Source organism: Neopsephotus bourkii, unplaced genomic scaffold, assembly GCF_033783945.1.
Source record: "Neopsephotus bourkii isolate Nb327-2 ecotype Australia unplaced genomic scaffold, CSIRO-AGI_Nbou_v1 NB_318, whole genome shotgun sequence".
In the NCBI taxonomy this organism is placed as follows: Eukaryota; Metazoa; Chordata; class Aves; order Psittaciformes; family Psittacidae; genus Neopsephotus; species Neopsephotus bourkii.
In genome coordinates this window covers 5235503-5258539 of record NW_026900826.1, presented here as the reverse complement: position 1 = coordinate 5258539, position 23037 = coordinate 5235503, and the positions used below count along the sequence as shown (strand labels likewise).

General features: G+C 37.1%; 1 protein-coding gene across 2 annotated transcripts in view; it reads right to left on the bottom strand.

Annotated features, from left to right (window-relative positions):
• Nucleotides 1-10692: 10692 nt before the first annotated feature.
• CGNL1 (cingulin like 1) overlaps nucleotides 10693-23037 on the bottom strand; it is a 46010-nt gene continuing 33665 nt past the window's right edge. The window contains exons 14-18 of one of the 2 annotated variants that reach the window (XM_061347471.1): nucleotides 18553-18636; nucleotides 16577-16701; nucleotides 15987-16095; nucleotides 14946-15109; nucleotides 10693-14314 (exon numbers count right to left, since the gene is read on the bottom strand). In XM_061347471.1, the coding sequence (XP_061203455.1) occupies nucleotides 14176-14314; nucleotides 14946-15109; nucleotides 15987-16095; nucleotides 16577-16701; nucleotides 18553-18636 (621 nt within the window). In that variant the 3' untranslated portion in view covers nucleotides 10693-14175. The remainder of the gene's footprint in view (nucleotides 14315-14945; nucleotides 15110-15986; nucleotides 16096-16576; nucleotides 16702-18552; nucleotides 18637-23037) is intronic. The other variant, XM_061347472.1, reaches the window with a different exon arrangement.

Below are 23037 nucleotides of genomic sequence, written 5' to 3'. Positions count from 1 at the left end.
GTATAAAGATTTCAATCCATGCTGTTGATGAAGTTTTTAGTTGCCCAAATTAATTTTAATATTTTGTAGATATAGATTTCTAAAAGGTACTATTAACTTGAGAATTAAATTTTCCTGAATGATTAACTGCTTTCTTGAAACTTCCCCACGCAGCATTTTGCTGCATTTCTGGCCCACCCACGTTATTTCTTTGAGAAGTTAATTTACTGTACATTAGTAAAACACCATTCCCACCTCTGGAAATCTTTGAGAGGAGTTACCTGAAAGCTTGAAAACCTACCAGAGTGACTGGACTGAGTTACACATGAGTTTCTATATGGCCTCCTTGAGTTGGCCTAATAGCGCACATATTATGCAGGTTGCATGGGTGGAATCTCATCTTCACCTGGCAGGAAGAAACAGAAATGGCATATCTCAAGAGATCTAGTTAAGTTCTTCCCTGTTGTAGGTTTCTTTTCTGCATAAGTATTTCAGAATGGAAAGTGAGCACTCTATATATTTCAAAATGAAGCTTCTGTAGGGGTGTCCTTTTCCAGTTAGCTTTGTCTAAGTGTAGTTCGTAAAGCTTTTTTAAAATGCATAGATACACAGTCACATGCATGACAGTTGATTAACGAAGTCTTTTAACTAGTACAACTTAAACTTGCTAATTTTTACAACTGCAGTGTTCCTCTAATGTGAGAAGAGAAAGCAGATATAAGAAGGGTGTGGATAGCAAGGAATGCTTAAAACAGACCTGTCTGGAACACCTCCCTGCTGCAGAAAAAGAGCAGAAAGACACAAAAAAATAATCACTAGAAGACAATTGCCCTACTTCTGCTCTCATTTTTACTAGCATCTGTCTGATTATAACTGAGAAGTAAATGGAGGTGCTCTGGATATTAATGTAGGTTAATGAAATTAAAGTAGTACAAAGGAAATATAGTTTTTTATAATTAACCTGGAGATCCATTGCAGCTGCAGGTCACTGAAAAAAGTTACTAGCATTACAGGAAGAGATACATACAGATATGCACACAGGACCAGGTTTGGGTCAGACAAAATAGTGAGCTAGCTAGCGTGAAATCAGCCAGAGCTACCAATCAGGTTTACCCCATGGGTAGCAATGATCAGACTGACAGTAGTCCCCTGTGACACAACTGCTACTAGATATGGGGGAAGGAAAGGAGGGGATTTGCCTTCCTGTGGGGCCATGGGAACTGACCACTGTTGAAAACAGGATGTTAGACCATCACTCTGCTGCTGGAAATTTCTATATTCCTACCTTTTGGAGAAATATTTACCAAATGATTAATATAGTAACACAAGGCCCAATCCTCCTCCCTCTAAAATCAATAGCAAAATTTCCAGTAATTTCTGCAGACATTGAACAGAAGCTAAATATATTAATACATCAATAGCATGCACTGGATACACTGAAAATGCCTGATGGTTGTTCATTATCTAGCTTGTTTTATTTGAGTAAACCATTTGGAGGAGAGACAAGCACTCCAAAATCTTCAATCTGCTGTCCTATGACACTGTAAAGTATACCAAAATATTATGAAAGCAGACAGGGTAGCAAGCTCTTATGGAGGAGTTTTGGTGCATTTCCCACTTCTCATATGACTGGAGTTATGCAGTCTATCAATTTTGAGGTTCTCCTAACATACATATTTAGTATTTTGATGAATTAACAAGAGAGAGATGAATTAACAACTTAGAGAAAAAGATCCTACAGAATTAAACATGGGACAAAAATCATTGAAGCACCCTCCCTAATTGTATTCCTGTTGAGCATTTCTGTCCCAGTCCTTAGAGAGACAACGTTGGAGCAGATTTCTCCACGAAATAGTCTTCCTTTCTGTGGTTTATGCAAGGTACAGTGACCAATGCGGGCATAAATTACAATGAAAGATCAGTATAACTAGAACACTTTCACTTGGCCAAATTTTCCTGTTTAACGGTATGCCTTTTCTGCATACGTCTGCTGTAACCATAAACAGGATCTAACCCTCAGATTTGGAAACACTTCAGTATAAATGTGAGTCTCTGACAGCAATCGAAGGATCTAGAAAAATAAACATTGAAACATATTTGGATATTTGGCTGAAGATTTGAGTCTGATGTGACCCTGACATTAACTTCCACATTTCACACAGATTTTTGCAGTGCAGGACAACCACTCACACATTCAGATGACCACCAGCATTAAGGATACCAAAACAAGGTGGTGTTTTTTTGCATGTTTGCTACTGGCTCTCATCCAGATTTCTTGAGTGCATATTGTCCACCAAATAGCGTCAAGATTGTTTGCAATCTGTTTCTGTATTGCCAAAATAGTGCTGCTGGCATTGTTCAAATGTCTTTTATTTGTTTCTACAGATCCTATAAAATTTCTTCAGCTTTTAGGCTTCTGTAGCCAGGTTAGATGGGGCTTTGAGCAACCTGGTCAGGTTGGTGGAAGGTGTTCCTGCCTGTGGCAAGGGGGTTGGAATTAAGATGATCCCTTTCAACCCCAACCATCCTATGATCCTACGATGTTATGAAATTTTCTATTAATACCACAGGTGTCTGGCACAATTTCCACGGATCCCATCAAACCTGCTGGAAAGTTTTCAGCCTGTGGTTAGTGTGTTCTTTGCCTGACAATGCTGGAAATAGCTGCAGTATAGAGGTCAGATTCCTTGGCTACATTTCAGTTAACATGTTTGGGCACCAGCAACCACTTTGCAACAGCAACACAAAGGTTGTAATTCACTGATTATCTTATGTAGATATAGCTTGAATTCCACTGTTCCTGGAACTGCATATGATCTAGATACTTACAGTTGCTTTGGCTGAATTTTTAGTTGCTTTTTTGGTAAATATCATCTGATCATTTTAATGTAAAACCTTCCAAAAAGATTAGGTTTTCCCTGTGTAGAAATTCTGAGGTTTTCCTTGGGCTAGAACAGCATCATTTTGTACAAAGCCTGGTGATACAAAGTGGGCAACCTGTTCAAGTAGAAATTGTGGTCTTGTTAATCCATAAAATTTTACAGACACCTGATGACATGGCTAGTGTAGGCACCAGTAAATAAACCACACATTTCACCACAGTTCATTCTCTCCTCTGTGAATTCTGGAAAAATGGAGGAACTCCCAGGGCCCATGCTGTGAAATGTGACTGCTCAAACCTAATCAGTCTGTAGATGTCATGTTCCACATGACACAAACAGTATTTTTGCTGGCCACTGGTATGGTGTTGATCTATATTCCAGTAAGCAAACATCAAACAAATCATGTTTTCAGTGACAGAACATCCTTGTATCTCTCAAGTCAGATGAAAAAAAAAAAAAAAGGAAATATCTGAGAAAGACCACAAGAAGTGTAAACTCTCCAGACCCTTAACGAAAGCATGAACATACATGCTTGTACTTTTCCTACACTGCTGACATCTTCCTAGGTCAGTGGAATGAACCCAGGTCTAGGGTGGTGTTGAAATCTTTTGTTTGAGAACGTTAAAATGTTAAGGCAAAAGACTTCATTTCCAATGAATTATTTTTGTGAAGTAATTGTCCAGCCGTAGTCACAAACTACCTCATATTGCCTCTGATTATGATGCAGAGTAGTACAAATTCCCAGACTGTATCAGAACTGCTATCTTTGTCAGTGGTCAGGATTTCCTGTTTCAGAAAGACATGTAAGAACTTCACAGGAGATAGATGCTGATTATCCTCCCACTCTCTCCAAATACCTCCCTGGATTTCTAATCATTAGAGACTGGCTTACTTCCTGAACTATAGGTTTAGTAACTCCTGCTGACACACTTTCATGAATAATGGGTATTCCTGCCAGCTATGAACTTTTATTTCTAGCTAAATATCACCATCAGCACCAGTGTATCTAATCATGCTGCATAAAAAAGTACAAATTTTGATTTTCCTTGTTTTATTTCAGTGATTGTCTCCTTGCTACAGTGTTACAAAATGGTAAAGAGCAGATATTATCTATGCTCTTTCTGTCCTTTTTAAATCAATTTCTCCAGACTCAGGACCACTCATTTTCCTGACCTCTTAGAGGCATAAAATAGTATCTGAGTACTTCTTACAGCAGTAGCACTTTTCTAGGAAAGCACCATACCCCTTCTCACATAAGTCACCTCCTGCACCTTAATATCTTGAATGCTATTTTGCCTATGGTTCTATACTGAAAAGGATCTTTGTTGAGCAGTGCAAGAAACTTGCACTTTGGCAGGAACTCAATGTCAGTATTTAAGTTTCGAGATAACCTTTAGCCTGCCAATCTCTCTTTCAGGTTAGTGTACATACAAACGCTCTTTGCAGAGGGAGCATCACAGTTGGCTTCACATCAGATGTTGTATGGGAAAGCAACACAAAAGGTGCACTATTAAGGGATAATTAACACAGGTCAGCAGGGAGGGTGCAATGCCTCAGCTGCAATGACAGCCACAGCAGGACTCCCTGGCTGCTTAGCAGTGCAGAGGGATGAATTTTGCCATCCTCACTATACAGAAGGCTGCCAGCAACAAAAGGCAGTAGTGCCTCTGAGCAATTTATCACGCCCTTTGGGAAGTGGTGACTAGCACGTGGATGTGTGAGATTCTTTATGACAAACCCCTGTATTTTGGCAAAAAGCATACAGTCATGTTATTCAGGGGACATATATCATTAAATACAATTCAGGTTGTATTAAAGTGTATCTGCAGAATGAGGCTGAGACCCACATTTGCAGCATTCCAAGACCAAGGTGGGCATTCCCAACACCGTCACTGCCACACTCTGCTGCCGCCTGTGGGGTGCATCCCTGCCTGGCATGGCAAGAGCGACCACTTTAGGCACAACTGCAGTTCCCATGCTTAACACTTTGGAATGTTTTCCGTAGAAAGAGTCCTCCACGCTCCAGAAAACTTACACCAGCTTTCCCCTTTTTGTATCCTTTTTTACTTTTTCTTCCTCCAGAGCCAGAAATGTCAAGCTCTGCCAAGCACACAGAACTTTCAGAGGAGCAGCAAAACTTACGGGTATCAATCTCCCTTTTCCTCCTCCATATTACTTCCAAATTTGTAAAAACTATAAGGGTGATGAGAACAATTGCACTCTCTGGATAAAGACCCAATCAAAGTTAAAATGTGCTGCTTTTACCTGATTCTCTGCACCTGATTGCAGAGCATCCTCAGAGAGCCTCACAGCTGCTCTCTGGCAGCCATGCATACTTCCCATTGGTGCTCAGCAGCATGCCACTGCATGTATACCTCAGGGAAGTGTAACTGCAGTTAGTGTAGTGAGTGGGTAGCACCAGGATATTCTGTGGTTGGTTGTTATCTTCATGTTCTTGAGAAGAAAAGCTAAAATGACAAGACTTATAAAAGTTTGTGGTATCAAAGCTCAGTTACTTCGTATCTGAATGCTGTAGGCTTGGAAGGTATAGGAGGTATGTGTCTGTGTAATCATACAGTGTGGAGACCTACCCTATCTAGGAGTTACTCATCCTGTGCACTGGTAGCAAGCTTGACACCATACAGAACAAAGCTAGACAGACTCTCCAGTCAGTTTCCAGGTATTCTATCTTCTCCTGCTACCTGTACTGCCCTTCCCATGCAGCTACTAACATCGTTCATTTGATGGCACATGGACATCTATGGATGTTGCAGTTTATACACAGGCTCCTGAGGTTTGTGTCATCCCACTCTGAGTCATAAGCACCTGCCTTCCCTGAAAACAAGCTTGTGAAGCTTTGCAGTAAAAGCCCTCCAGGTGAATACACATTACAAGATGCTAGGTGTGGGGTAACTGCAGAAGTACAGAAAGCTCATTCATTTGCTCAAATAGGCTGAAAGATAGGTATTTAATGTCATGTCCACAATGCATCATAACATTTCTTGTCATACCAGCCTGGTGATATCATCACAGCAGACTATAGATACTGCCTGCCTCTCACTTTACTTGTGGACATGAGGTAAGCAAAAATAAAATCCTGTACATGTAGTCAAAATTTCACCCACAAGAGAAGACCTAACAGACACCTAGAGAACACAACCAGGAGACTCCCCAAGCTCAGGTTTGGTCCTGTTTTTTTTTCTTAGCTCTGATAAAAAAAAAGAACAACCTTCCACTTCCAAACTCCAAACCTGTCCCAAAAAAGCATAATGTCGCAGCAGCCACACCTTTCTGTCAGCACCTGGGAGCCCGTGTTTGCTGTGAATAAGCTAATGTTAACTCCGCATTCTCCGAAAGTCTGGTGGTCAGGATTCCTCACTTCCCCTCTGCCTTGGTGCATGTAATGCCATGCACTGGGTTTTCCAGCAGTGTCTCTACTTGTCACTGATGAAGGATGGACCTCAGCTGAGAAGTGCAAGAAAAACTCTCAGCCAGGAACCATGTCAGAAAGCACACCACACATTGGTAGTTCTAAGACACCTGCATCTTCATAGAGCTACTGTGCAGTAAGCAGCTGGCCCAGCAGGAACTGTGCTGGGGCTTGTTTCATGGTAGTTGTCACAGGACATGTGATGAAAATTCAGTGTCTTTGAAAAGTAATTCCACAGGAATTATATTGCAAACATTTAATTCCTGACACACACGTGCATTTAAATAGAATCTATTTAATTTTAGGAACAAATGGTTGAGTTTGAGCATTTTGATTTGGTTTGTTGTGTATGTACAAACTTACAGCTACCTTTCTCCTGCAGAGAACATGAAGGACTATCTTACTGAGCAGGGGTTTCCCAATGCCACTATAAAACATTCTCTTAGCAGAGAAACCAACAACAGCAGGAAGGACAGAAGACAAAAGGAGGTTAAGTAGACTGTAGTTTTCCTTCTGCCATGCCAGCTCCACACCAGTAGCACCAGCGTGGTACATGCATACAGTAGGCTTGTGTGAACATCTGCAAAGATTCCTTTCCCCTCATATATGTGGCCCTGTTTCTTACCCATTTTTATCTTCTCTGTTTATCCCACAATGCTTATTTAATTTAGTCCACCTGAAAAGGTTTCCTAACCAGGAAACTGGTTTGCCAAGCAAACTGAAGAGATGAATTCTCTTGAGCTCTGTAGGAAGCTCTTGTGACATCCTGACAAATACTTGTCCTTACGTGGTACCACATATAGCACCACACAGACCATGGTCTTCCATTGTGACCCTTAGTAATGCTTAAGAAGTTCAGAGCGGGGAGAGACATTTTGATCTGAATTGTGAATTTGATCTTACCTTAAAAATAGCTGGATACCACACACGGTATGTCCTGAAATAGCAAGGCACAGTGAGCTCTGTTTAAAGTAAACAGCCCAGTTCAGGAGGCTTCCTTTCTCTGGTTGGCTCATGTTCCAGCTTTTATGTAGTTTTACTGGACTATGCTTTATTCTTTCCTTACCTCTTTTCATAGCCATTCTACCTGTTATACAATAAACCATTTTATTATTAAAAAAAATAAAATGAAACTCCCCATAAAGCAAGGAAATCTAGACTTCAGGCTGTTGTTCTGCAGCAAAGATACTCCACAGAGCCTGCCAGTTACTGCAGACCTTCAATCTCAAATACGTGGCAGGTAAAACAGCACCCCACTAGGAAAGCACTGCAGCATATCACACTGCAGGGCAAAGGGCTAACACAGCACAAAAAGCAGATATGCTGAAAAATGAGATTCACTGAAAAAATCAGATCCTCAGCATTTCCTCTTAATATTTTTATCCAGGAAGTTTCAACATAGACATAGCATCAAGTTTTCAAGGCCTGGTTTTGTGCTCCATAAACAAGGCATATTGACAAAACCACGAGGAGGTCAAGGACTGAAGCAGCAGCTCAAACAGATCAGAATCCTCCTAGCTCTCAGTGTTCTACTTCCAACTATTAGACCACCCTGTCTTCTCTGGAAGGTTCAGCTTCCTTTGTTTTCCTTTTTGTTTTAATTTGTTTAGACAAATTAAGAGGCATCTTAGGCCTCTGTCAAAAAACTCTTTTACACAGCAGATATCCAAGAAAATGCCAGAACTCAGATGAAGGTAGTTTGTGCTGAGAAGGATTTACAGTAAGCACAGTGTGACTGTAGCCACTGAATGTGTGTATCAATTTTAAACATCAAGATGGATTATGTTTTCAGGCAGGCACCAAATCAGCTGATACAGCACTTGCAGTGATGCATACCCATCTCTGCCTTCGGAGCATGTGTGTACGTGCGCAGATACTTGCTGTTGCATGCTCTAGTCACAAATACCCAATGAATCTTTTTTCCTTAAACAGTATTTGCTGTGCTTTAACAAAAACACTTGAACAAAATTAAAAGTATACCGTATCCCAGTCTCAGCCTCATCTATACAGAGCTTTAAGCAAGCTGGTCTAGTGAACGGTGGCAGAGAAGTTGGAACTAGATGATCTTTAAGGTCCACTCCAAGTTTCATAGTTCTATGATTCTATACTACAGAAATCACATGCTGGCAGCCTCAGCCAAGTCAAGTTGCAGGTCTCAGTCCTTATCTCCCAGGAAAACAAAGGCCATACTGAGCTCAAGTATAGCTAGCTATGAGGCTGTCAGAGATGGACTTTCCATCAACAGCTCACCTCTCCTATGCACAGTGGAACTGGTTTCTAGAAAAGTAAATTTCATTTCTGACACAGACTGAATTTTCCCAGGGATGAGTCCCAGACAGTTTCATCTCTCTTTCCACTCCAAGGGCAACAATGTTTTCTTTCTCTCACAAAAAAAAAAACAACCCATCTAAGTAAATACAAATACATCTTTGACCAAAAGCCGAATAAAGGGAAAACAGAACCACAATTTCTTTCTGGAAAAAAAAGATAAAACTAAAATGTGAGTGACACAAAATACATGTTTATGATACTGGCAGGCACTTGGGTATCCATGGTTTGAAGGTACTGAAAGCATTTTTGCAAAACAGAACTACCCATGCTGCACAGGGCTATGCAGCTAATCAGTCTTTTGCCTCAGTTGGACTCTTGCAAATGTATACAGGAAACAGGCATTTCAATGTGCACTACTTCAATGTGCTCCCTACCATCCTGATCTTGAACATTTATAGGCATTCCCTGGGAACAAAATCTTATATCCATCCAAACCCAAATTACATGTCTGTAGGTTTAAAACAGTGTAAGCAACGTTTAGTACCAGGCTCTTCAAGAAATATGAAGGGAAGCTCATAATCAAATCCATCAGAACTGGGCCCTGCATTCATCTTTCATACCATCTGTATTTTCTGCATAACTTCACATTATGCCATTGATAGCTTTCATTCTAGCCAGACTGTGTCAAAGGAAAGAGTCTACTTGAAACTAGTGTAATGAAACTTAGTGCTTTGTAATCTAATATCTAAAGTGTTGTTCAGAAAGCCAGTTCTGCTGAAGAAGTCCACAGAAAGCACACAAAAACTCAGATTACCTGTAATGAGTCCCTCTTCTGCACTCACACAGAAGTGTTCCTACAGCTTTCTTACTGGCAACTTGAAGAGCTTAAACTTTCATCATCCACCTGTGCTTGGAAGTTGATTTTTATTGCCTGTTCTGCTAATGGCATGAAACTTCAGGATCTGAATAAGACAGCAAATTGTTATTAGAATCATAGAATGGTTAGGGTTGGAAAGGACCTTAAGATCACCTAGTTCCAGGAGGAGGTGATCCTTGAATTCTTGGCCCCCTACCCTGTTCAGAAAAGATCAGGTGTTTCTCCTTACATAAAACATAGTCTCTGCTGACCTCACATAAAGTTCACTGGTACTAAGCATTATAATGCTGTCACTTCTGCTGAGGTAGGTGAGCCCAATTCACTACTGCATGTGACCTTGTCTGTTGAACTTCCCTTCTTAAGTCTCTCTTTTCTTACATGTTAAAAGAAAAACCTGTAATACAAAAAAAAAAAAAACAAACCACTCCATTTCTATTCGTATCTATACCTTTTTCTCAATAGTCCAATGCTCACAAATAAATTTTGAAATAACAGTGACATTTTCCCTGCTACATAGTAGGGTCAGGGGGTTAAACAAGTGACCTATTCAGCACCTTATGAAAAAAAAAGAACAAATAAATTGTTCTGGCAATCTCTAAAGAATGTTGCTCTTTCAGCAAAGTCTTTGAACATTTTGCAATATTACTTGATAACTGCAGTTGGTAGAAATTAAGCAGCTGAAATGTGTAGTCTACTCATAGGATAGAAAGCTCCAGGAAGCTAAAAGCATCAACATTTAATTACTGAGATATGTTGCATGATTCAGAAGAGGCCAAAAAGCTGAAGCTGTTGCACTGTATAGCTCACTCAGCAAAGCACACAGCTGGTCTGTGAAAAATGAGGAATGTACATGACTTCTGGAATAGTTCAGAAAATCAGCTATAAATGAGAACAGATTATTTAACAATTAAATTGAGAGGAATGAGGATAAATCAGAGGAGGAGTATGTAGGTTAATAAACAAATTATAGTCTAATCACCATAAGAGTAACTACATTTGAGCAGGGAGGGTGAACCTGCCTGGTGATTGAACAATAAAAGGCAACTGACAATGCTGAACTAAAAAAGTATTTGCATATGATAGGATTTTACTTAAATAAAGTGCAGCAGAAGGAAGCAGGTAGAGAGGACAGCAAGAAGAAAATTACTTTTTCCTTTTTTTTTTTCTATGCACTAAAAAGATATGTCTTAAAGACTTTAATGCTTTTAAGAAAGGAGATACCTTCCAAACTCAAGGGCATTAAAATCCAATGCATGTGACAAATATCCTTAATTTTATTAGTTGGACAGTGAGTGAGGAGTCTTTGGAGGACAGAATGATTTTGTTTGCTTGCTTTACATTTACATATTTTGCATTGTACAGCAATTGCCATTGTAAGATCTTGGAACATTTACCAAATATTAGTGGTTTAAAACAGCAAAACACTCTTGTAGAAGTTAAATTTTATTCCCCAATCTCCAAAAGTAGTCTCAGAAAATGAAGTGAATCTGCCAGAGTGTAACAGATTAAATCCTCAAAACAGAACTTGGATTTGATTCTCAGATGCAGGAATTATAAATGACCATGCAAGTCTTCTTAAGGCACAAATTGTCAGGAATTGAATCTGGCAACATTAATCTTACACTGCTGTTTGAAGAATATGTATGTTTAGACAGAATAGAACTTTAATGGGAAGGAAATACTTTTTTTATAGAAAACTTTTCACCACAAAATGGTCAAAACCTCTGTGGGATATGAAAGTCCATTAATCCCAGAGAGGACAAAAAGTTCATTGTTCACCATAGGTTACTTACCCTGAGAGAGAAGCATTGACTATACAAGTCATCAGGTTAGGCTTGTATCAAAAGCTTGGGTCTGTTTATAAGATATTATGATAGCAAGGAAAACTGAAGATCTCTAGAGCTCAGAATTCAAGCCATGTCTAATACACCAGAAACTGATGCTTGCACAAACTTCTAGGGACTGTCTCACAACCACGTTTCTTCACATATTCTCCTTCTTGCTTCCTGTTTTGGGTCAAGAACTTCTGAAATTAATTTACAAACAGATTACATAGAAATACTGGGAACATTTTTCTAAACTAAACCTTGAAATGAGTTTTGATGAAAAACTACCATGAGATGGAGTGAAGAAATCAGACATCCTTAAACTATTATCAATGGGGGTTTTGTGGCAATCAAGATCTAAACCCTACCCTTATCACAGCTAGCATGTATTGAGAAACTGAGCTACCAACTGTTTTGTGAAGGAGCTGAAATACCTTTTTCAACATCTTAAGATTTTGTTTGATTTTCATCATATTGTTTGAGAACTCCAAAGAGGAAATGCCATTGCCAAGTACAAATGAACAAACTAAAGACCAGTTCTTTTTATGAAGACAGAGGGGGGCGGAACTAATAAGCAGGATATCTCCCACTAGGAGTCTGCAAAGCTGCATTTCCTTCTTTCAAACTTATAGTGAAAGTTCAAATGAGAAAAGGAGTCTTCTAGATATTACATGTGCTACCTGCTTTACTAGTTAGAAAGCAACTATCCAAATAAGAACAAAATGCAGAAACTTTTTTCAGCATCAGTATTTCATAGATAATTATTTTCTTGTTATATTTTAAACACATGTATTTTCCATAAGAAATTCAGTTGTCATATTGTGCATATTCAGTCGTGCATGTACAAAGTAGAAGTGAAAGACCTGACTGTTTAAGTGAATTTTTCTTTTACAGTTTACTGTAACTGGAGGTAGATGTAATATTTAGGGATTTTCTTCCAGTGATTTGAAATAATAGCTGTCTATGAACATTAGGACAGAGTACTGAGCCTGGAAGCCGTTGCTGAAAGTTAAACCTACATAAACATGCAAATAAAGCAACAAAAAATAAATCACAGTAGGTTATATGATGATTGTCGGTACAGTATAGTACAGATTTTCTTGGAGAAAAGTCTGTTTCTGCACTGTCAAAACAGTAATGCGAGCACTGCAAGAACTGTGTATACTACCTGAAAAAATATACAAGAGTATTACAACTGCCATTCATATAATTTCTCACATATCTCAAACCATCAAAATCAAGTTGAAGGGAATTAAAGGGCAAAATCTGCTATGCATTAATAGTATTTCTGATCCCGCAGGCAGGAGTTTCATTTCACACAACTGTATGAAAATGGCTACTGCCATTGTCAGGACTTTTGCTGTAACCAAGTCTATCAGCCTCACTTTCAGAGTTGTTAAATTTGTCCTTTTTAGTAGATGCCATTGTGGGAGTAATGGAAGCTCCCAGCAACTTCAGCTTGAATTATTTTTTACAATTACATTACACAATTATTTGCTCCATTCAACAAAAAAGTGCTCAATAACCTGTAACTGTGGACAAATACTAATATTCAATTGGACTTAGCTATGGTTTCTTAACAAAATTACACAGTAGTGCCTTTTCCTTGGAATTCTGTACTTGCAAAGTGGCAAAACCAGTCTGGTGTAATGTAAATAAGCAAAAAAGGTATTTACAGCAATAAAATTGAAAATGCTTCTGAAATAAAATCTGCAATTCTTTTTTAGTTTCCCTCAAAGTTTGTTGAACAGATGGATCACCTGAAATGCAGATACTTCTGTAAATTGAAATACTAACATATATCTGCACATATGACCACATACTGCAATACACCACAAATAGATGGCCAAGAACAGCTTAGAAAGAAAAATTGGATTACATGCTTTTTGTTTTGCTCATGCAATTTCTTGCCAACTGCATAAATTTTTTGGATCAATTAATGAACAGATTTATGCACGTACTTAATTCAATGACCACAAGTAATTTTACCAGAATAAGTGGGACTTCTCAGACTTTAAGACAAGCCTGTCCTGATGCCCTCAAATCAGCAGGCCTATAATGTTCTGCCTCTGGCAGTATGAAGCCCATTTCAGGAAATGAAAGATGCCAAGTAATAACTGAAATCATTCTGACTCTTCCCTACTAAGAACAGAAAGCTTTCCAAACAAAGTTTACAAGAAAGCTGTAGGCAAACCACACTCGTCATGCAGATGTGATTCTCCTTCTTAAAGTCCACAGGCAGGATTAACATTTGATTTGTAATATACAGAATACATACAATAAAGCTTGCATTGGTTTAAAAATGCAAATGTACTTCTTGGCTCAGGAATTGTGAATTGGCTCTGTAATACACAAAATTGCATATATTTTCATTTGTTTTCTTTGTAGGTAAAATTCAAATATAGCATTCAGTATAAATTTAAGTACTTTACATATGAAACTGATTTATGTAACATTTAGAACTTTACAAAATAGTACTAGTCAATAAAAAGATTAGGCTTAAAATATTTACATTTTATACATAATTTCCCCCTACTTACAATTATTAAATAATCCTTTGTGGTTTCCTTAATTTTAATGAAAATCTTTCAATAACTACAAACTATTTTTAATTACTTTCAAATGGCTTTTTACTTAAGCAGAATTTTAGCAAAATCACATTTCCAATGTGAAACATCCTGTGTTTTCAGTAGCAATTATCTCTCTTGTGTTTTATACCTGTTTCATAATGCAATCCTGTTTTCCATAATAAATAGCAGAGATCTAAGTGAGAAAATGGCACAGTATGGATGGAAACGTTATATTCCCAACACTTAAATCCCTTTATGTCATTTGGCTTTTAGAATATCCAAGTTTCTTGATAATTCATGTTATTCTTCCAGTACTTTCAAGGATTCACACCATACTTATTTAGATTTTAGTATCATCATCTTTTGAAAAGTTATTTCCTGAAGGTACTTCACAGAGACTGTCACCATCCGTACTGATATCATCATCTTCATCGTCATCAGAATCAGCCAACACTTTACTTGGTGACTTCTTCAGTCTACTAAAACAAATATATATACCTTTGCTATTAAAATTGCACATTTACATACAAAACACTTATGCAAAGTTTAAAACATTTGACAGGATTTACGTTTTAAAGGATGCCAAAGATATTTGTGCTCCAATAGGGGTAGTTTATCATAGACTACATCTTATATGAAAGGAACATGCAAGAGAATGAAGATCATTATTTTCAAGCACGTCTAAAGCCACAGAGAGTGGAAACTATAAAACTTGCACACTGAAGTGTTCAAAGATGACTGAGGAAAACTAACACAGGATAGCTGTACCTTTCAGTCATCAACAGGAAATTTTTATTACTACAAATGATAAGAGTGTTGAGTTCCACCACTTTTTTCCATTTTTTATTCCCTGCCTCAATGACTTGACACAGCATGCACATCTTAGAAAGAAGGTGTGGACAGCTAGAGCATCCTGGAAAGAACTGGAGAACATTTGTAGAGAAAGGAAATGCAGAAGAGTTTAACAGGTCTGTCTCCTAAACTGTTAGCTTATGACAACCTTGAGGTCTATTAGAGGAAGCCTATAGTTTAATGGACTAAAGGGGCAAGAGATCAATCTTGTGAGTGGCGGTGTAATAGATAATTGTAAGGCCTGAGAAGCGATCTTACCTTAATTCCTTTTTTGCAGCGTTAAGCTGTCCTTGCAATTGCTCATTTATGTCTACTTGCTCTTCCAGTTCTCGCTGGAGTTTCTTTTTAGCACTTTCCAGTCTGTCTATTTCTTCTTCAGCTTCTTCAACCTGACGTTTCATTGCTTTCAAACGCAAACTCAACTGAAATATTTACATGCCAGCTGATTAGAACACTATTTTAATAAAAGAATTTTATTCTTCCAGCATCTATGAGAGGGAGAATAAAGACACAACTTTGCCAGCGTAGTGACACTGTAATCCCATGCTTCAGAATTATTCAAAAGCCAGCTTTAGACTTTGCAAATAGTGATGGGATACAGTTTTTTTATGAAGAAAAAACACCAACAAGCAAACATACCTTCGGTGGAGTAAAATAATATTATGCAATAGCAAAAGCTGGTTCTCAGTAAGGGAACACTGGAGCTACTAGTATGTCAAAGCTAAGCAACTTTACCAAACAGATACTATAAAATGTTTCAAAAACTCAGGATTTGAAAGGATTGTTCTCTTAGAAGATGTCTGCAATTGAAACATATTTCATTCTCTAGGCAGACTATTAACTATTTGACTCACATACTGAAACAAACCATGTTTTAAGCAAGGAATCAATGAAGACCACAGGAATGGTAGAGCACATTGCTATTCGAATACCAACGTATGCTTAACACTTATAGCTTGTATTTAAGCATGGCAAACCAGAATATATTTGTTAGCGTAGATATTTATAGCATCATATGTTGGTGTATATATTTATAGGATCATATACTGTCTGTTATTGGCTTTATTTCTTTAATTATAGCATTGCTTCTGTAAGTGCCTTCTTTTATAATTTTTGAAATGAGTAATGATTTAGTACTAGACTAACATGGTGACAATAGGAACTGTGAATCTCACTAAACAGGTGCTCATAAACAGACTTATCAGCATCTACCTATATTAGTCTCATATATTTTTTTATATGATGATTTATGCTAGTAGAATTAATATCAAATATTTGTATATTAGTCTTTCCCTCTACCTGGTCCTTTTGATCAGTCAGTGAGAGATGTTCATCATCTACTTGCAACATTAACTCCTTCACTTTTCTCTCAAGTCTGCGGTTACTTAGCTGAAAATTAGCTCTATCCCTAGAAACAAAATAAATAGAAGACAGGCTTATTAAAAAAAAGAACCAAAATACTTCCATTCCTGCTGACATAAATCTTTAGCAATTTTGTAAGACTAAAATAAACACTAATGGCCCCTGCTCTGATTTACTGATTCCATGTAACACATTAAGAAATTTGTTCACAAGCATGAACCACTAAGAGGAATGTGGATGTGTTAAACTGTAGTTTGTATTTCTAAGCCTGTTACTTGATATTAGGCATTGATAATATAATGAGGTATGGAACCATGTTCACACTGTGCTCAGTTTTACATTTACAAGGGAACATCTAGTGCTCTTTCAGTGAAAAAGAAGTTTTGCAATACTTCTATGAAACAATAACCATTTTAATTTCTTGCTTGTGAGAAAAAAGTTAATTATATTAGAGACTTAATATTAGTGAGAAGCCATATTAACAAATATAAACACGCAGATTTGCATCTTAATATAATTAGTTTCACCTCTCTTCATTTTCAAGTCGTTCTTCTAGCTCTGTGATCCTTGCTTCCAATTGAGCAACAAGTCCCTCTTTACTGGATCGGTAAGAACCCTCCAGGTGAAGGATTCGGCTCTTCAAGTCTTTGTTCTATAGTTGGAACATACTTGATTACTACATATATGCTGATATTAACAAATAACACCTTAACACAAACTAAATTTATCCAGGCAAGCATAAAGTGACCAGTATATTTTTAAATTAGGAAATATGAAAAAAACCTCCAAACCCAAGTCAGTGAGATTTTACTGTTTACTACAAACAAATCTTTTATTACAGTGCTTTATTTAAAAATAATGGATCCTTTAACTTCAAATATTTGCAAACCCCTTCCTACAGCATTTTTAATACGCTACATTTTTTCAAATAGCATTGGATCCGTCTCATTCTCTACACAGTTTTTTGTCAAATAGTGTATTCTTCCCCTGTAACTCACTGGTATATGGCTAAAACAATTAGATAAAGAAATTACTTGCATCAAATACTGCTTTACTCTATCAGAGCTCTTACTGTGGGTTTCCCCCTCCCTTTCTTAAATATATAATGCTACTTTTACCACATAGTTTGAAAAGCTCTGTAAGCTTCATGATTAGTAAAAGCACACTTTTTGCCCAGATTTACACTTTAGTTTTTATGAGGCCAGATAATTTTGCTTTTTTTTTTAATGGCGACTTGATGATTAAATAAAATAAAAATAAATAAATAAATAAATAAATGAAAGTTCCAGGAACTCTTCCATATTCTGTTATACAGCTTCAAATCATGATCTCAGATCTCAAAACTAAAAAAGCTATGATAGAAAACTGAGATTCGAAATATAAAGATGTACATGTAGGCAGCATTCCTTTTTCTTCAAACAATTAAGATTGGATTAATTTCACATAATTTAAGACATCAAATCAGGTGTTTGGTAGAAACATGTTCTCTAAAATCCCATTACAGTCTGGTTTATGTTCTTGAGACTGACAGTAATACTATCATTTGCTAAGACAGTTTTCCTCTGGATCTCAGCTAGCGCCTATGGTTCAAAGACTAGTGAGCTGCAGAACAAAATGCTGCAAAAAACTAGGAAGTATTTTTTTCCGTCACAGGTATTTACGCGAGTCACATTCCTCCCCAGACAACAGGGAGTAAAGCTCTCTGTCAAATTTGTGTCTTTTCTTTCAGTGGCATGCCATTTTTCACTTTTTCTCTGTTTGTTTCTACAGAAGAAAATACTCAAAAACCACAATTTCTTGAAATTATGATCTACCTTCAACGCTGTTCTTGAAATATTAAAATTGTAAAGAACAGCTCCTCAAAAAGTGGTCAAAGGATTTATGGCTCAACTGGACAGCCAAATCTGCAATGTGCTATAGTCTTTTCTGTTCATGTGCCTTTTTCAAATTTCTATATTGATATCTCAGTTTTATTCTAAAACAAGCATACCATAACAAACTGTCACATTTCTTACTTTTAATGTCTTTGATCCTCAAATGTATAGACAGGATTCGGTGCTACAGAGATGCCTGATTTTACCACAACAAAAATGTCTTACAATACTATACGAAACATATGTTTGCATAGAATCATAGACTGATTTTGGTTGGGAGGGACCATAAAGACCACCTAGCTCCAATCACCCTGCATAGTGCAAATGTTTAGTACATGAAATATATAAACTGTGACACACCTCAAACTAAGAGCAGGTACAGAAGAAAAGAGAAAAACCTAAGATTAGACTTAATTCAATATTTTAGTATTTTCTTTTGAGAATCAGTAGTAAGATGCATGTTTTTTAATCTATTCTTACCAAAACATACTTCCAGCAGCACACTATGCTGGGATAATGACAGCTACTAAATGTATTCCTTAAATGTTTACTTGAATGCCTTAATGAAGGCAGATACCCACCCTGTCATCTTGCCAGTGTGATGACATGCCAGCCATAATTATAATTACCTGTCTTTCCAATGAAATTTTGTCACACTCCAAATCTTGCTTTATAGCTCTTTCCTGAAGCAGCTCTGTCCTCATTTGTTCAATCTATTATAGAAAGAAGACAGAAATTTTAAATATTTCTTTTACACTTATCTATATGAGGCTATGTATATATATATATATATATATAAAAACACCAATACATAAAGTATATACACCTATGCAATGAGAAAAAATTTGCTCTTTCTTAGAACTCAAGACATTTGCATGATTTCTGCTGAAGGTTACTATTAGAATCTTGAAAATAAAACAATTTTTAAAAAGCCACTTTGGGAAGCCCATGTTACTCCTAGTGCTTACTCTAGGTATTTTCCAGCCACACTGGGTATTGTTGAGGTTCAGTATACATATATTCTATAGCAGGGAACTGAACTCTTAACGTGTTGTATGAGGCATATCATGTCCCAGGTAACTGTTTTGGAACATCATAACAGTCGTCAAACACCTTCTGCAGTTGTTTTCTGCATTCTTAATGGCATCTTACCTTTAAGCTGCTGACTAGTCTACTTTAAACAAAAAACTGGTACTACAGAGAAGCACCTATAAATCAGTGAGACACTTTACAGACAATTACAGTTTTCTGTATCTGTGAGAATACTAAAAGCTCTTTCTCAATAGACTGATTGCCCCCCACCTCCAGTTACTTTTCTGTCTTTCATACCAGGACAGCACCAACTTCTGGATTTGGGGAGGGGGTGGTTCTTCTTTCTTTTGTTAAAACACAACTTCTGCTACAGTTCCTGTAAATATTTCAGATGCGTATTCAATAACCAAAAGGGAAGTAAATTCTCCACATGTAAGATGTTAAGAAAACTATCTCATCAATACAGAACTGAGATAAGAATACAGAATTAGTTTGGTTTAACTTTCTATTGGACTTGACTGGGAAAAAAAAGATTCTGAGGATCAAAGAGAAACTCTACTGCCTAACAGCTGCTAATGAAATTTCAGAGCTAGGGGAAGAAGTTTGTAGTGTCCAAATACTTTTCTTCCCTCTCATTCCTGCTGAGACTGCCCTCAAGTATTTACAAATGCCTTTGCAGGCACAGCAAATGTTACCACAGCATTTGTGCTATTCCCTGCACAATGTTTACTATGATGAATATCACCTGGGGAAAACAGGGAACATCTGTGCCAATTACTGTATCTCCAAGAAGACTGACAAATGTTCCAGTGGCCACACTACTCTTTCCTGCTTTATGACAGTTGCATATTAACTTGCATAAACCCATCACCACAGTTAAGCAGCTTTAATTTACAGATCTACTCACTAAAGGTCGTTTAAAAGCCATTAGGAATTCTTGCATAGAAAAATCCAAAAGCAATGCTAAGAATGTGAAGGTCAAACAAGTGAAGCACATGAAATTTTACCTTAGGGTTTGTTTTTTTTTAACCACATTATAATATTAAAAGACAGCTGTTTAGTTAATCACATGTTTAAAAGAAGTCATTTACACTGTGTCTGTAACTTTGGAATGAATATATGAATACAAACAATGGTAGCAATACATGCAGTTGCATATACCATGTCACAGTACAATTTTGGAACACTAGAAGGCATTCCTGAAAACTAAGGTCATAACAGTCACTGGACTACAAATATTAGCGTGTGGCTCTGTTCTCAGCAGCTGGGCAATTTCCAAAAAGCTCTCGTATAGGAGCCTAATGATGATGATGATAATAATAATATACATTATATTGTAAAACATTTTACATATTAGAAGTTTTATATATACAAATTAGAATCACACGTCCACAGTAACTGCATTTGTTCATGAAATACATGAAAAATATTACAATGTGAGGGATTACATAGAATTTGTTACACTGTAATTGCTTTAGCCATGAAGACAGAGACAGAAAAAAAATAAAGCAAAATTCACAGTAAAATGAATGACTAATTAAAAATGCATCTGTTAAGAAAGGGGATTTGTTTTATGTGGGATCTTGTTTAATGGACTACTCTAAAGTTCTGCTGTGCTCTTATTGTGCTCAAAGGCTGTGGAAAATTTGTGCAACCTTCCCAAGATCTCAAATTAAGAAATTATTTAGAGGACAATGATTATATTTGCAAGATAACTGCTACTATTGTTGGACACTTCAGGGTAAAAGCAATCTCACAGAAAAACAGTGTGAGAGAGGAAAAAGTACTATCTGATTAGGACCAGAAAGCTATGTGCAAATATATACAAGAGCTTGTAAAAAGAGAAGAGCAGCAGCACACAGTTCCTGTATGGGGGAGGTGGAAACTGTTTTCACTTATCTCCTTGCACCTTTCATTAGTAAACAAATAATTAACATACACAAAGGAGAAAAGCAGTTGACTGCCAAAATGTGCTCAAACTTTTCAATTATTTCACAGCAGTTAAGATAGGCTCTGGAGCTTTGGGCTTCACATTCTACCTTTCCCAGATCTAATACATTCTAATTATGTTAGAAGAATAAACTTCTTCTGCAGCTTAAGGCAACAGTTATCACAGCTGGACTTGAAGAATGCTAACAACAAAGACTTAAGAAAAGCAATAGTATCAGATTTTACAAGGCTTTATTAGATGTAACAGCATTTTCTGCCAGCTTTAGGATTAGAAGCAGCTGTTGAGATCATTATTAGTAAAAACAATTTGATTTCTAGTAATATTGTAGGTATTATCACCATTGTTTACCACCTCACACTAGGTTCACAGCTTATGTTTCTTGTTAATACCAAGTAGGGAAATGTAAAACATACATACATGACTACATATATTTATCTAGACATACATACACAATTCTCAAGTATGTGTCAAAACCCCCCAACATTTAACAAAAAAACAAGCTAAAGCCAAATAAACCCCCTTTGATGCTTCATAACAGAAAAGCAACCTTCACATTTTCATTTGTTTGCTTTGACAGCTGGTGCCAGCTAGAGCAGGTATACAGCTATCCACTGGGAATGTTTTACCAAAAGGAAGTGAATGATGCAATGCAATTTTATCCTTCAGTATTTATTCTAAAGTTGTCATGGAAACTAACTAGTCCATTTTTCACACTTACTGAAGTCAATAGACCCATGCTTGCATTTTCACAGAATACAAGAATTGATGAGGGTATCGAGTATTTTTCATTTTTGTTTGCAAAACCAAAATGGCAAGAGGTGCTTCATTTCACTTGTTTGCAGGGGGAAAAAACCCATCATGTACTAACATGTGCCCTGTTCCTGCTCCCTTCAGACTCAAAGGGCAGATGAGCACTCCAGCTTTCTATGTGTTTGTGACTGTTGACCATTTTGCTCTTTCCAGAGCTGCTAATACCTTATCATTTAAAAGCTAATAGGATACAACTCATCTTGGCCCCCAGATTTTTTACTGTTTCCACTTTTTTGTGGTACTTCTCAAGAACAAAGTAGGGAAGATGAGAACAGTGTCACATGCAGCCATTCCCAGATTCAAAAGGGTGCTTAAATTAAAAAAGGCTAATATTTCATGGTAAATGAAATGTGAACTACCAGCCCTGCTGATGTTTATTCCAGCATTTAGCTGTATGTAAAAGAGAACCAGTTGTTTCAAGTTGGTTTTACTAGAATTTGAGTATTATAATTCATTATCAGTATATTAAAGTAACATGCAATAATTAAAAAAAACCCACCACCAAACATAACACATTTACAGAAATACAGATACTACCAAGACAAATCCACTATAATTTCTCACGTCATTATAAATGCTTAGCAAACCCTGAAATACTCTTTAGTAATTTGACTACTTAGTCATTCTGGCATAAAATCAAAACAAAGCAACCTTTGTAACTCATGTGTGAAATGAGAAACTCCAGACCTCAAAATAAACACGCCTTTTACCCATTATGTAACATTTTGGTCACCCATCTGCGTTTTAGGTTTCCATTCTGTTAGCAAATTAACTTACTATAGAACTCAGAAGCACAGCTATGACTGAGGTTCTTTTATCCTAGGTTTAAAATACAGGCATAGATTCTAGTATTAAAGGCTTCCTAATTCCTAATTCCCACACTATTTTGGGTCCTTTACATTCTATTTCACCCAGACTCAGAGTCTGTACAATATCAGTGTAATAACAGCGGAAGACTATATTGCAATCAAATAGAATCTCAGTAATCCGGGTCCCAACAAAGTAGTTGCAGGACCTTTCCTGCAAGGGTGCAGGAAAGAAAGCTGAGCTCTCACTCATTTTAGATCTCTCCAGCTGTCTTAGTGGGATATACAATTTCATTGAAAAGACATAGAAACAGATTTTACATTCTGTTCTCCCTCTGAAATTAAAGCTACTCCAAATAATGTCAGCAATTCTTTTTTTCTGGAGAAAGAGAAATGAAACGTAATCTTAGTGCAAACTGCCTCCTGGTAATGAGGTATAGTACCTAATGTAAACCTACAGTAGTAGATGCATGCTGGTTTTGGCTGGGATAGAGTTAATTTTCTTCAGAGTAACT